The sequence below is a fragment of the Sprattus sprattus genome (genome assembly GCF_963457725.1).
Source record: "Sprattus sprattus genome assembly, chromosome: 8".
Taxonomy (NCBI): Eukaryota; Metazoa; Chordata; class Actinopteri; order Clupeiformes; family Clupeidae; genus Sprattus; species Sprattus sprattus.
The window spans coordinates 9,583,868-9,600,319 of NC_137927.1; the positions used below are offsets into that span (position 1 = coordinate 9,583,868).

Sequence of the window (16,452 nt, forward strand, 5' to 3'; positions counted from 1 at the left end):
GGGGAAATGAAAATGTGGTTTGAATTCCACACCTATGATAACACAATGCACTCCAAATGCAAACACATCAGTAATTTATGTCAGGTAATGAACAGACAGTACTATGTTGAATTTTGACATTATTAATATGCTTTTAAGTACTTCTGTTTATGACTGATGCAATTGCTGTAGCTTTGATGCAAGCCTTTCAGAGCGTTGACTTCCTCAAAACTCAGCCTGAGGCAAAACTTTTGAAATACTCCATCGGCACCACAATTTGGATCTGTCACATATGCCAGTGAATGTTGACTCAATTAACTATATAATTTGCTGAAATGAAGCAATGCACGCATGCTAGTGTAAGAATGACGAAAAATATGGCATGAACAAGCACAGGAATGTAGGTGTGAAATTAGGACCACATTTTCATTTCCCCCAAGAGGTTGTAATGGGTATTTTGCAAGACATCTGGTAAAGAGGCACAATACACTGTTATATTACAAAATACCTTTGAAACCCTCCCTGGTTTGTGGTAATCTGTACTTACATTTTTGCACGAGAACCGTGTCTGTCTGTGTCTGTGCATGTGCATGTCTGTGAGTGTGATGTGCGTGCAATGGAAAATTATGATCTTATCATGAACATACCAATGATATTAAACCTACTAGTGATATTCCAATGCAAAATCACTAGACATTATGGTTCGGATTAGGACTAGCCTTTACGGCCTCGCTTAGGAGAAATGTGTCTTAGGCATCTGAGAGAGAGAGAGAGAGAGAGAACACAGTGTCTCCACATACACATGCACAGTCACACAACAGTTAACATTCAGCATTTAACATTGTATGCATCAATCACTTTTCTGAGATGGCTTATGACAACTTTAGTACAATGTAAAAGAATGGTTTCCATGCATGTAATCTTTCACATACAGTAAATGAATAATTTACATGCATTGTATAATTAAACAAAGTAGTTTTACATGCTCAATGCTTTTTTTATTTTTAGCAATTATCATATGTACACCCCTTTGACTCCACACCTAGAGTATCTGGTCAGAGGTTCATGCTAGATTTATGCAACTCTACACACTCCTGCACGACTTAACTATATTTCTACTTTCACACATCTTTATTGGTTATTGGGTCCAATGCTGACTCATCACATTTATTACCACGCAGTATTTCTAGTTGTTTGTCTACCATGTGAAGGGTAGATTGTACACAGCTAAGAATGGAAAAATGCAACTTCCCTGTTAGGTTTCTTACCCAAGCGTTGCAGCATACATTTTTTTTTTTAACCTAACCTGGTTTGCCACAGGTTCCTCTTGTGTGCCTTAGCTTCAAAGCTTTTCTGCATTTCTCACCCATATAAATCTGAGTTCATCCTGCTGGAGTGACTGAAACAGTTCATCAGGGACTGGTCATGGCAACCTCCAGGGTCATTCTGCTCGTCTGCCTGCTGGGCACACTTTACACAGTCCAGTGTCAGCAAGAAGAGGTAAGGGGCCTTAACTGTCCTGGAGCTTTGTGAGAGCAGGGATAAAGTCAGTGATATTATCTGACCCTTACTCAGAGATGGGCAAAAATACATCAAAATGTATTTTGATACAAAATACAAAATACCCCTTGAATAAATGTATCAAAATAAAATACAAAATACTGTTGCCAGAAAATGTAACAAAATACAATACATGTATTTTGTATTTCTAAAATACAGGAAATACTTTTTCTGAATTTTCAGTTTTCTCACAATTTGGTATAGCAGAACATTCAGGTTTGGGCTATTCAGTGGCGTAACGTAGTTACCACGGGCCCAGGTGCAGGCTATTATGACAAGCCCTTGTCAGTGGTGTAAAAGCGGCTGCTTGGTTCTACGTTGGTGTCACATTGTTGCGCAAAATGTACTCATAGCAATTCATGCTCCTTGAATGGTTGCGGGTGTTGGCAAGCGATTCACACCCAGAACAATAGGCTTGCGTAAAAAATGGCGCAAGGCTAGAAAAAGGGGCCGACGCACGCGAGACGTTAAAAGACGCGCAAGGGCCACGCAAGGGGCTTGCGTGGCCTCTTGCGCTTACATCTCTGACCATAAATCAGCCTTTAAGGCCGATTTATGCTCAGTAACGTAAGCGTAAGCGCAAGCGCAAGAGGCCGCGCAAGCCCCTTGCGCGCCCCTTTCGCGTCTTTTCACGTCTTGCGTGTGTCGGCCCCTTTTTCTAGACTTGCGCCATTTTACGCAAGCCTATTGTTCTGGGTGTGAATCGCTTGGCAACACCCCCAACGCAACGCGTAAGCACCTATCAATTCATGCTCAACGTAGAACCAAGCAAGGGCCTTTAGGCAGTGGTTCCCAAACATTTGAGTCCCGTATCCTTTTTTTCATGTTTGTAACCGTCGCCACCATGCCCTTCCCCCAGCACACATATTCCGCTCTGGTGAACCTATAAAAAGGAGGAACAGTCACAGAATGTCAGTGTAACTAAGCAAAGCTATTAAAAGACAACAACTTGATTGATCTGTATACGGTATATATGTTTGCAGGCAGCAGCTGTGTGACTTTCATGTTTTCACAAAACAGGGCTCTCATTGCAATCTCTATGGCTTCCGGGATGGCTATCCCCACCGTGCTTTCGTCATATGTAATTGCGTATAAGGACATCATACAGCTTTGATCAAGTCACATTGTGTCAAGATGGCTAAAGTTCAGTGCAACAACTCGATATAGGTATACCGATGAAGATAAATTGACAAGGATCAAGACAGCTTTCTAAGTTTTCACCCACAGCCCTGTTTTTTGAAAAAAAATGATTTAACATGAGAGTCAATGAGAGAGATCTGGGGTGACTTCCTTTTCGCCCCAAAAAGGGGCGGGCCATAAGAAGCACCACTTTTGGCAAATTGACTGATGCCTGATTCATCAATGACATTCAGAGGCAGATCAGATGGTCTAGTGGTAGAATCCGACCAAAAAAAAATCTCCTTCTGCCTTAACACTGGAGAAAGTAATTTGAGTATTTTAAATACAAAATTACTCCACTCTAAAGTATTTTGTTACAAATTACATTCGATTTTTTATCGGCCCTTTCAAATACAAATTACAAAATACTCAAAAGCAAATAAACTAGTATTTCAAATACAAGTAATTGAAATACTGCCCATCTCTGCCCTTACTGAGTCAGATTGGCTCCAGTCCTGTTTAAGCATCACTTCTTCTCTCAGATGCTGGAAGGAAGCCGATGGCATTCTGTGTCTTCACACGAGTCTCATTTTATATTATCAGGATTTTCTTTGGTTAATGATAACAAACAGCTATATATTCAAGTTCAAGGTTAAGCACAGTAACTGAATGCACCATGTGCAGCATTGGTGTTTATTCTTGGGGTCGTGAGAAGACATTTATTGGAGGACCTTAGGCAACGCGATGAATCATAAAAAGAAATCAAATCGGAAATAGACATGAAGGAGTATTTTAAACTCAATTATTTGTTGTACAGGGAGCCAGTGAAGTGATTTAATAACAGGGGTGATATGATTGAATTTTGAAGTTCTAGTGACTATTCTAGCAGCTGCATTTTGGATAAGTTGAAGTTTGTTTAACATCTGTTTTGTTAGACCAGCATAGAGTGCGTTGCAGTAATCTAACCGACTTGAGATAAATGCATGAACTCATTTTTCAGAATCCTGTTTAGACAGGAAGCCACGGACTTTAGAAATATTTCTGAGGTGGTAGAAGGCTGTCTTAGTATGTTAGATATATGCTTTTGAAAATGAAGATCTGCATCAAGAGTCACTCCTACATTCTTTCCTGTAATAAGATGTACTGTCATCTTGTGTGTTTCTAATATATTTGCAATAGCAGGCAAATCCAGAGGATGTTGAGAATAATGGAGAAATTGGTGAGTTTTCCCCCAACAAAATGTGGCACATATCTTACATTACAGGCTACGAAATAATGTAATCTTTGAAGCCATAACCTTTATTTTAAATAGTGTGTAAGGTTATAGTTTGTTCATGAGAGGTGGGAAACAATTTAAATGTAAAATGTAAATTGTTTGTGTCAAGAACAACACCCAGTCACTGTATAATTTAACTGTTAATTGTCAAGGCTAAGATCCTTGTGTCAGTGTAGATGGGTCCTGCATAACCTGAAGTTTTTTATGGTATTTCATGCTCTAGACAGCATCCCTGTGGAGGACAACTACACAGTGTCTGCTCTAATCGAAAGGGCCAACAAGAATGCAGGTAAGGACGTTTTGCTCTTAAAAGAAACCCTCTTACTGCATATCAGTAATGATGTCAAGATAGAATTAAACACCATTAATTAAACATATATAACCATATATAACATAAACATAATCTACGCATAAAAAGAGCCCAAGAAAATAAGCTAAAGATGAGAAGTATAATTGCTATAACCATTTTCAGCACGCATAGACCTTGCCATTCTGACGGAGAAAACTACATAAAATGTCTTCTTATTTAACTGCTTAATTGCTGAATTCTATTTAATTTTCCAGGGCAGGAACTTGATGCTCCGGAGATCACGGAGGGTGATATTGCCGTGTACACTGGGCTCCAGAACGCTGACCCTTGCACCTCCCGTGGCTGCAAATGGCGTCGCTCCAGGAATGGCAAGGTCTATGTTCCATATGTCATCGCCAATCAGTACTGTAAGGAACATGTGTTATTGAACAGTTATTATGCTTCTTAAACGTATAGTCCGTTATCCTAACCCCATACACTTTTTGTCAAATTCTGTCCATTCAGTGTTTGCACTCAGAAAAAGCTCTAGTGTTCGTACACAGTCCTGGCTCACATGGGAAACAAACATAGTGGTTTGGACCAAGCCATAAAGAATCCCAGGCAATCAACATTTGATTGGATGTCGAAATTATACATCAACAACCTTTTGCAAAACCTAAACCAAATCACAATCTACCTTTACATAATGTAGTTTACATTTTTTAGGAGAAACCACTTACTCTTAAAACTTCTTGCAGTGTGTGTTCAGGATCTTAGTTGAGATAAGCCTTAAAGCTTGTGTTCAGTCCTAGTGTGAATGATTTTAGCGACAAACATATCAGTCATAGCCAAGGTTCCAAAAGAGGTTAGGAGTCTCTAAATGACCAAGAACATTTAATAAAACTCTATTTTCAGATTTGATTGTGTATTAATAAAATAAATGTTTTCTTTACTGTTTTTCCCTACAGCCTCCCAGCAGAGGGCCATCATTGAGAAGGGCCTGCAGTCTTTTGCCCGGTCCACCTGCATCCGCTTCACAAGACGCACATCGCAGAGAGACTATGTGTACATCCAGTCACGTGGAGGGTATTGTGCCTAACTGACAACATAACAATACCTTAAAAAGACCCCTAAACAATACCTTAAAAAGACCCCTAAAATTGAGCTTTTTAGATTTTTTATCAAGTTGTCCATGAAATAAGCCAGGATTTGAATTCCTTTCATCAATACTTTTGTTGAACTTTGTTATGTCAAAGGTTTTGAAATAGTAGCCAGACTTGAAAATAGTAATGAAGGAACCATCAGACCTTTCTCAAGCAGTCCTCAAAAGTGTAATTTTAAAGGAGGGTGAATGTCCGTGTGTGGTGCAATGTATAGCTCTTCCATGTCAGAAATATTGGCAATTTGTTTTTGACAGTTGCATTTTAATTATTAAATTCATAATTGAATAATTGAATAATTGAAAGGATGTTGTTTCCCAATCATGGTAATGTTTGACACTTTGTCTGCTGCAGGTGCTGGTCCTATGTCGGGCGTACAGGTAAAAAGCAGGTGGTGTCCCTGGATAAGAGTGGATGTATATACCACAAGATAGTCCAGCACGAGATGTTGCACGCCCTGGGCTTCAACCACGAGCAGACACGCAGCGACCGTGACTCACACGTCCGTATTCTCTATAAAAACATCATCAAGGGTGAGCAAGACCTGCTGCTTCCTTCCCGCAGAATTATCAACCAGCAAAATGTGTTCCTTGCTTCTTTTCCTTATTATAATATACTGCTATGTATTTTTTATTCTGGGAAGCACCTCTAGATCCCGCCAAGTAGAATGTACATATACTTGTTTTATTATTTTTACTTATAGTAGTATTGATGGATACATATATATATATACAGTATATATTATTTTTATTATTGAAATTGGTACTAATAGAAGTATTACTATTATCATTGCAATACATTGATACATAGACACACAACTGAATATAGTGAAACATATTAATAAGATTAATGTCATACTTCAAAATAGAATCATTGATAACCTTGTAGCGAGATGATGTCAGCTGCATGCCTTCTTTGATTTTGATTTAATGAGTACAGAATTGGTGAATAAGTTTCAAACAGATGGATGTCATGGCAGTCAGTTTGTAAATGACTTGTTGCATGTTCACTAAACATTGGTTTTCCTCAGGACAAGAGCACAACTTCAGGAAGATTAAAACCAACAACCTGGGTACTCCCTATGACTACGGCTCAATCATGCATTACGGTCGGTGAGTTCTGAGCCCCGCACACCTTAAGGAACACCAACACAGGCACATGGGCAAATGTTAACACGTTTACTTTCTCGCTCTCTTTTCTCTCTCTCTCTCTCTCTCTCTCTCCCTCTCTCTCTCTCTCTCTCTCTCTCTCTCTCTCACACACACACACACACACACACACACACTATATCATGTGTAATTCAGATTTTATCCAGATCATATAGACATAAGAATGAATAATAAAATGTCAAACAGTGCAGTAAATCCCTGACTTTAAACATTGATGTAACTTTTGCCTTTCAGGGATGCATTTTCCCGCAACGGGCAGCCCACCATCGTCCCCATTCCCAACCCCAAAGCGGTCATCGGGAAGGCCTCCAAGATGAGCCGCTGGGACATCAAGCGAGTCAACCTTCTCTATAAATGCAAACAGTAGCATCATTACTCACCCCACAGCTTTACTGCGGTATACCATTAAACATACATATTCACAGTATTAGTATGTGAGTTTGTGAGTTGTACTATATTTCAAGAAACTTTCAAGAGATGAGCTGCTTCTTTTTGCTTTCTGTTTTTTTCCAGAATGAATGGGGCCATAGCTGGCATCATGAACACATCGCTCCAGGCCTTCTACATAAGAAGTGGCTTTTCCAGCTCAATTGCATAAATGAATGCATGATGTTCAAATAAACAGTTTAATTGTGTGAGTTTGTTACTGGAGTGTTTTGTAGTCTAATACTACAACTACATAAACCAAATCCTTTATGGCATGAAATTATTAAATTGAAAAGCCTTTAAGCTGAAGCCAATAAAGTTGCTTTAGAAATCTGTTGCTAAAGTTCATGTTTACAGTCCCTAATGTGTCATGCTCTATAAATAGGAAACCACTACACCCATGTCTTGTGAAGATTATAACAAAAGGGATTATCAGTAAAATGATTTGCATCGCAGGTCGAACACATGGGTTAAGACACAGACATAGGCTACATACCTGTTCACTGTACACTGTGTTCTTCACCTCCCTATGTATGCAGGTATGGAAAACCTCAAACTGTGGTAGGCACTGCTGACAACCACCAATTATCCCCTAAAGTGTCTCGTGGCTGCCAGCTATAAGAGTGATGTGTATATAAACGCTTCTCTCCGCTTCAATCACGCTAGGTGTGCTCTGTACACCAGTGGTCTCAAACTCAGATTACCTGGGGGCCGATGAGCGTCCAGTCTGGTCAGTAGGGGCCCAGATTTGTTTGATCTGTTGGCTTGCCTATCACAATACTGTAGATACAATATTTGAGTGTGGCAAATGTACCATGTGTGATCAGTAGTACAATGGTTAGTGTTGTTGAATAACAAGTTGCTGACCTGAGTTTCTTTTCCTGGGCAATGCAAGATTCTTTTTGGATAAAGGTGTTTGTTAAAGTTGCATTTTTGGATCACTTTGTCTCATTGATAGCCCATGACTTACATATACAGCAGTTTTAGTGGGATAATGTCTTCATCGACAACTACATCTATATTTTTCCTTCATACATGCACATTTCAATCCAAATGCTGTTCTGCACCACTTTTGTATAGCTGGTAACAAGGCTGCCAACAAAGAAAACAAAGCAAAAAATGATTAAAGTTTCAGCAAAAATCTAAATTATTTTATTTAATAAAATAAATGTATGTATAATAAATATATTTCAAGAGCATAATTTAATTTGACTGTCAAAATACAATATCTTTGTCAGGACTTCGGGTGGCAATTGCCATAATTTGGCACATTGGCGGCATCTGGTGGCCAAAAGGACCTTTTTACGGAATTATTTCCAACCACTATTTCTAGTTGTTCGACAATTTGTCTACCATGTGAAGGGTAGGTTGTACATTTTCACTGAGAAAGAGACAAGAGACAAACTAAGAATGGAGAAGAGCAATTTCCTTGTTAGGTTTTTTACCCAATAGTCAAGTTGAACTTTGTAGAATGTGGGCATAAGTGTGTGACATAAGGTACTAATGCAATTTGTTTGCATAAATTGATAGTTATTCTCATACAGAAATCAGCTTTGACAAAAAAAAGGGGAAAAAAAATAGTTAAGGTCCTTCCAGAGAACAAAATGCCTTTTGCAAAGTGACCTTTAAGGTCGGATTACGTTCTTTTTTGCCACATAATATCTTACACATCTAAATCATGACTTGGTTGATATTAAATCAAATAAAGGATGGAACTACCATGTGACCTAATACATACAGAAATAAAATAATTAATACATATTCATTTGAATATGAATATTATAGCAAGTACCCTAGTTCACTAACTTGCCAGTTGGTTGGCACATTAGCTATAATTTCCCTTGAATCTGTCGCTGAATTTCAGACAGCAATGCCAACCAAACATGTTGTTTAATGCTTTAAAGACCATAATCCAGCATTGATACAAACCAAATAAATGAAAATTGTAAGGTACTTGCCAGTTAGTTAGCACGTTAACTATAATAGTCCTTGAATTTGCCCCCTAAATTACAGTTAACAATATATTTCATCAAAACATTTTCTTTAATGCTTAGAAATAGGGACCACAGTCCATAGATTTTTAGTTTTTTTTTCTCAGTGATGATTTAAAACCAGAAATAGCTTTGTCAGTCAGACAGTTTTTTCAAGTGTGAGAAAAGTGTGAAGGTGATTACAGGAGGAGAGAACCAAAAAGAAGTGATCAGGTTGCAGTTGAGGTTCGTTCTCGAATTGATGGGGCAATCTCAGATTTTCATGCAGCAGATGCCCAATATAATTATGACTGTTATCAGAGTTTTGTTGGGAAGCCTATTGTTGCTGCTGCTGCTGAAACTACATCAGAAAAGCAAGAAACTGATCTGCATGCCATTGCATTCAAACACATTGCTTATATTATGCAACAAAACCCCTGCAAAAGATTTGGAACTATTTAGAGATATTTCAGATATACTACTCATTCCTGAGATCAGAAGAAAACAATTTTCCATGCATATCCTTGTCTGACCTCAGATTGGGCAGAATATTGATGATGACACCAATGTACACCGGGCCTTCTGATCCAGAAGTTGGAAACTCATTTTGGAGAAAGCTTTGTTGTTCTGCGGGTGAGGGGTTGCGCTAGCATCCTTTGTTTCAGAGGGTATCTCCCTGGTCAGTTGCAACTGGTGGAGGCCAATGATAAAGATGAAATGGAATTCCTGTGCTTGTTCATGCCATATTTTTCGTCATTCTTACACTAGCATGTGTGCATTGCTTCATTTCAGCAAATTATATAGTTAATTGAGTCAACATTCACTGGCATATGTGACAGATCCAAATTGTGGTGCCGGTGGAGTATTTCAAAAGTTTTGCCTCAGGCTGAGTTTAGAGGAAGTCAACGCTCTGAAAGCCTTGCATCAAAGCTACAGCAATTGCATCAGTCATAAACAGAAGTACTTAAAAGCATATTAATAATGTCAAAATTCAACATAGTACTGTCTGTTCATTACCTGACATAAATTACTGATGTGTTTGCATTTGGAGTGCATTGTGTTATCATAGGTGTGGAATTCAAACCACATTTTCATTTCCCCCAAGACATCTAGTAAAGCGGTACAATACACTGTTATATTACAAAATACTTTTGAAACCCTCCCTGGTTTGTGGTAATCTGTACTCACATTTTTGCACGAGAACCTATCCGTCTGTGTCTGTGCATGTGCATGTCTGTGTGTATGATGTGTGTGCATGTCTGTGTGTATGATGCAGAGGTCTCTTCTCTGTAAGTAGGTTGAAATCCAAAGAAGTGTAACAAAATGAAAAATTATGATCTTATCATGAACATACCAATGATATTAAACCTACTAGTGATATTCCAATGCAAAATCACTAGGCATTATGATTAGGATTAGGACTAGCCTTTAGGGCCTCGCTTAGGAGAAATGTGTCTTAGGCATCTGAGAGAGAGAGAGAGAACGCAGTGTCTCCACATACACATGTACAGTCACACAACAGTTAACATTCAACATTCAGCATTTAACATTTTATTGCATCAATCACTTTTCTGAGATGGCTTAGGACAATCAACTTTAGCACAATGTAAAAGAATGGTTTCTCTGCATGTTATCTACCTTTCACATACAGTAAATGAATACTTGACATGCATTGTTTGATTATACAAAGTAGTTTTACGTGCTTTTTTGTTTTGTTGCAATTATCATATGTCCACCCCTTTGACTCCACACGTAGAGTATCTGGTCAGAAGTTCATGCTAGATTTATGCAACTCTACACACTCCTGCACCACAGTGGCGCAAAAAGTGGGTATGCGCTGTATGCGGTGCATAGAGGCGCCGCACCATGGGAGCGCCAAAGCGATGGTAAAAAAAAAAAAAAAAAAACATGTTTGGGTATTTTCTATATGTAGCTGCTGTTGTGCGTTTCTAAATCATTTATCATTTTCCTTAATTTTATAACATTTTAGAGGACTAAACAGGCTGGAGTAGGCGCCTTATCTCTTAAGATTCCATAATAGAATTTTGACATAGAAGAGGGAGGTGAGGCCGTGACCGCTAAACACTGCAGTTCGAACTAAGCTACGAGTAGTGAGTTGGTTGGATGGAAGATGGATGAAGCAAAAAAGCTGTTGGGAGCTTTGGGAACAGAAAAAGAAAGAGGGAAAAGGAGAAGACATGTCAGGGGATGCAACAGCAATTAAATAAGTGGATGGTGAAAGGCAACAGGTAGGTTTTAAGGTGACTTTACGTTTGTGCTTGCAGGCTTGCAAATAATGTTAACAGACTAGCTAGCAGGCTAGCTAGCGTTTGCTAACATAGAAATGTAGCAGCCAAATGGGGGTTTATGGCCAGCTTAAGCCTCATCAGTTAGGCTGATGATAGCTACATTTAGATTTCGGTTAAACCCCTACTTTACCAATCCCATGTATGACACATCTCAGTTTTATTAAGGCAAAAATAACAACTGGTAAATATAAGGTGGCAGACGGGCTCTGGTAGCATTCACAGTAACTAACAAGGAGCTGGAAACGTAACTCTGGATACCATGGTTACCATTAGCTGTTCATGTTAGCTGTGCTGTCAAACATACAGGCTATCTGTTGGCATGATGCAATACTAGATGAATGGGCAAGTGCAAAGGCACGGCGTGTTATTATTTAGTAGCAACTAAAGAGCACTAGAATATTTTTGTAGCAGCATTGTTACACATCATCACCTTTAAAGATCTTTATTTGCAGGCTTACTCTTGCGTTTTAAGGCATTATGTTGCAATGGTTATCATTATAATGTTAAAGTTGGCAACTGTTTATTATTTACTAATATATATATATTTTTGTGTGTGTGTACAGTATACTGTATACTGTATGCACCATAGCGTACCATTACCATTATGGTAGGCATGCAGTGACTGATATACTTTAAAATAAACCTTTATTATTTAAAGCCCATACATGATGATGTCTGGCACACTTATTTATTTGTTTAAGAAAAACGTGTGTGTGTGTGTGTGTGTGTGTGTGGGGGGGGGGCGCCAAAATTGTTGCTGCATAACCCCCTGACACTGGGCAGTTGCACCCCTGCTGCACCACTTAACTATATTTCTACTTTCACACATCTTTATTGGTTATTGGGTCCAATGCTGACTCATCACATGTATTACCACCCAGTATTTCTAGTTGACATGCATTGTATGAATATACAAAGTAGTTTTACATGCTAAATGCATTGAAAAAAGAATATCTTTTTAGCAATTATCAGATATCCACCCCTTTGACTATACACTTGATCTGCAACACTCCTGCACCACTAAACTATACATCTACATTCACAAATCTTCCTTACATTCATTTTCATCCTGTATTTTCTAGTTGTTGGACAATTTGTCTACCATGGGAATGGTAGATTGTACAAACTAAGAATGGAAAAATACAACTTCCCTGTTAGGTTTTTTACCCAAGCTTTGCCGCATGAAAAAAATATTTTTAACCTAATCTGGTTTGCCACAGGATCCTCTCGTGTGCCTTAGCTTCAAAGCTTTTCTGCATTATGAGTTCTTCACTCGGAGTGACTGAAACATTTAATCGGGGACTGGTCATGGCAACCTCCAGGGTCATTCTGCTCGTCTGCCTACTGGGCACGCTTAACCCACTCCAGTGTCAGCATGAAGAGGTAAGGGGCCTAAACTGTGCTGGAGCTTCGTGAGAGCAGGGATTAAGTCCCTGCAGGGATATTCCTGAAACGATTTTTCTTGTAATTAGATGTATTGTCATCTGTGTGTTTCTATATTTGCAATTGCAGGCAAATCCAAAGGATGTTGAGAAGAATTGCGAAATTGGTGAGTTTTTCCCCCACAAAAATTGGCATATACAGTATCTTACATTACAGGCTATACATTAATTTAGTCTTTGAATCCATAACCTTTAATTAACATAGTGTATAAGGTTGTGTACTTTGTAGTATTTTCGGGAGATGTGTAAATGTAAATGTAAATTGTTTGGGTCAAAACAACACCCACAGTCACTGTATCATTTAACTGTTAAGGCTAAGATCCTTATGTCAGTGTAGATGGGTCCTGCATAACCTAAAGTGTTTTGTGGTATTTCATGCTCTAGACAGCATCCCTGTGGAGGACAACTACACAGTGTCTGCTCTAATCGAAAGGGCCAACAAGAATGCAGGTAAGGACGTTTTGCAGCTCTTAAAAGAACATCAGCAATGATGTCAAGATAGAATTAAACACCATTAATTAAACATATATAACCATATATAACATTAACACAATATATAGAAGTGAAGTATCACTATAACGTTTTTGAGCATACATAGACTTTGCCATCTACATGAAAATGTCCCATAATCTATCTCTACTTATTTAACCGCTTAATTGCTGAATTCTATTTAATTTTCTAGGGCAGGAACTTGATGATCCGGAGATCACGGAGGATGATATTGCCGTGTACACTGTGCTCCAGAACGCTGACCCTTGCACCTCCCGTGGCTGCAAATGGCAACGCTACAGTGATGGCAATGTCTATGTTCCATACGTCATTGCCAATCAGTACTGTAAGGAACATGTGTTATTGAACAGTTATTATACTTCTTAAAGGTACATCCTGTCATTCTAATCTCATAGACTTTTTGTCAAATTTAGCGAATTGCACCTCGCTGTCCATTCAGTGTTTGCGCTCTGGTGTTCGTGAAAAATTGAAAGGATGGGCTGTCTCCCACTGATGGTAATGTTTGAAACTCCGGCTGGCTGCAGGTGCTGGTCCTATGTCGGGCGTAGAGGTGGAGGGCAAGTGGTGTCCCTGGATAGGAGGGGGTGTGTGTACCACAAGGTGATTCAGCACGAGCTGCTGCACGCCCTGGGCTTCAACCACGAGCAGACACGCAGCGACCGTGACTCACACGTCCGTATTCTCTATCAAAACATCATCAGGGGTGAGCAAGACCTGCTGCTGCCTCCCCACAGAATTATCCACCAGCAAAATGTGCTCCTTGTTCCTTTCCCTTATTATACATTCTGGGAAGCAACTCTATCTCTAGCCAGGTAGAATGCAAATTGTGTTGTTTTATTATTGTTATTGTATCTAATAGTAATGTAACTATTACCATTGCAATACGTTGACACATGTGCTAGACAACTGAATACAGTGAAACATTTTAATTAGATGAATGTCATACTTGTTCCCAGATGATTAAAAGAATGTCATGCTTCAAAAAAGAATCATTGATAACCTTGTAGCCAGATGATGTCAGCTGTGTGTCATCTTTGATTTTGATTTCATTAGTACTGAATTGGAGAATAAGTCTCAAACAAATGTATGTCATGGCAGTCAATTTGTAAATGACTTGTTGCATGTTCACAATGTTTTTTTTCTCTCAGGACTCGAGTACGCCTTCAATAAGATTAATACCAACAATCTGGGTACTCCCTATGACTACGGCTCAGTCATGCAATACGGTCGGTGAGTTCTGAGCCCCACACTCTTTAAGGAACACCAACACAGGCACATGGACATACAGTATACGAACACGTTAACCCTCTCTCTCTCTGTTGGTGTGTGTGAGTGTGTGAGAGAGAGAGAGATAGAGAAAGAAAGAGCGAGCAAGAGACTTCTAGCCTGACGATGTCATACTCATAATTCTAGTCAGAATATGAGTCTGTTACTGCTCAATTGAGCTGTTATTATGCGGTTAGTTTCAACGAACCAAGGGAAAAAATGCCTCTTCACTCAATTGGATACCTAGAACCAATCGGAGCAACGTAGTACGACTATCTGATACATTAAACTTCTACCGGATCCCGTAGGAAGGACGGCAAAAACATCTTTTCGATCGACAAATGCCTTGATCGCCTTTCTCTGTTCCTCTTTCAAAATGAATGCGCTGTCAATATCTGTGAGATATGCATGCTCACATTATACTTATATATTAGCAGCGAGTCTAGCTAGCTACTATGTGTTTCAATGGATTTTTGGTCTAAGTAACCCAACAATAATGGTCTTGGTACGATGTCGAATCTACCGTTAATTCAACTCAAGCGTTGGTTGATCATCTGTCCATCATCGTATCAAGCCCGCCCTGACAATTTGATTGGTTAGGTCAGTTTCTGATCTATGATAATTTCTCCCCAATGGAGCAGTGCCAGACCGAACTTCCAGACCTCAAATGTTGTGGGCGGGGTTTGGTCTGGTATCCAGGCTAAGAGACTTCCATAGTACACACACAATCATGTTATGGGTGATTCAAGTTTCGTCCTGGTCACATAATAATGACCATGAATAATGATCATGAAAATGAGACGTCAAACAGCGCAGTTAACCCGACCTTAAACATTGATGTACCTCCTGCCTTTCAGGTATGCCTTTTCCCGCAACCGGCAGCCCACCATCGTCCCCTATCCCAACCCCAATGCGGTCATCGGGAAGGCCTCCCAGATGAGCCGCTGGGACATTTTGCGAGTCAACCGCCTCTATGGATGCAGACGGTAGCATCATTGCTCACCCCACAGCCTTACTGCGGTATATCATTAAACATCTGTATTCACAGTTTTAGTATGTGGAATAGTGAGTATGAGGAGTTGCACTGTATTTCAAGAAACTTTCAAGAGATGGTGGTTTTTTTTCAGGATGAATGGGGCCATAGCTGCCGACATGAACACTTCGCTCCAGGCCTTCACCATAAGAAGTGGCTTTTCCAGCTCAATTGCATAAATGAATGCAGGATGTTTAAATAACCACTTTTATTGTGTGAGTTTGTTACTGGAATGTTTTGTAGTCTTATACTACAACTACATAAACCAAAACCTTTAAGGCATAACATTATTCAATTGTAAAGCCTTTAAGCTGAAGCCAATAAAGTTACTTTAAGTGAAATCTGTCGCTGAAGTTCATGTTTACAATCTTATTAGTTATTTGCTTCATTTGTCATGATCTATAAATAGGAAAAACTAGACCCTTGTCTTATGAAGATCTGGAATATATATAAATACAATTATTTTCATCGCAGACAAAACACATTGGTTAAGACACAGACGTTGGCTACATACATAAACACTCCTCTCCGTTACACTCACGCCAGGTATTCTCTCTGGACGGTAGACAGAGGGTGAACGCTACTCTGTGTTTTCTGTGCTAACGATACACAAACAGTTAAGACCACGTTCAAGGGACAAAGCCTAAATAGGTGTTGCTTAACTCTGACAGCAGTTTATCTTCAAAAGTTTTATGGATTTTCCAGTGTGTACTACTCCCTTCAGAGAACAGCAGAAACGGGCTCTAACCAGAGTAGAAAGAGAAGCGGGAGGCCCCGGTGCACATCTCAGCAAGAAGACAAGTATATTAGAGTGTCTAGTTTAAGAAATAGATGCTTCACAGGTCCTCAACTGGCAGCTTTTTAAATGGTAACCGCAAAACGCCAGTGTCACCTTCTACAGTGAAGAGGCGACTCTGTGATACTGGCCTTATAGGCAGTGGCAA

General features: G+C 39.4%; 1 protein-coding gene across 1 annotated transcript; it reads left to right on the forward strand.

The window, feature by feature from the left end:
- Positions 1–1,404: 1,404 nt before the first annotated feature.
- On the forward strand, positions 1,405–15,465 carry LOC308369351 (low choriolytic enzyme-like; the record flags this gene model as incomplete). The annotated part of the gene is made up of 8 exons (XM_080843758.1): positions 1,405–1,479; positions 3,841–3,877; positions 4,158–4,223; positions 4,499–4,651; positions 5,192–5,309; positions 5,738–5,916; positions 6,414–6,495; positions 15,333–15,465. The coding sequence occupies 8 exons, from the start codon at positions 1,405–1,407 to the stop codon at positions 15,463–15,465; spliced, it is 843 nt and encodes a 280-aa protein (XP_080699884.1).
- Between the last annotated feature and the right edge of the window lie 987 nt (positions 15,466–16,452).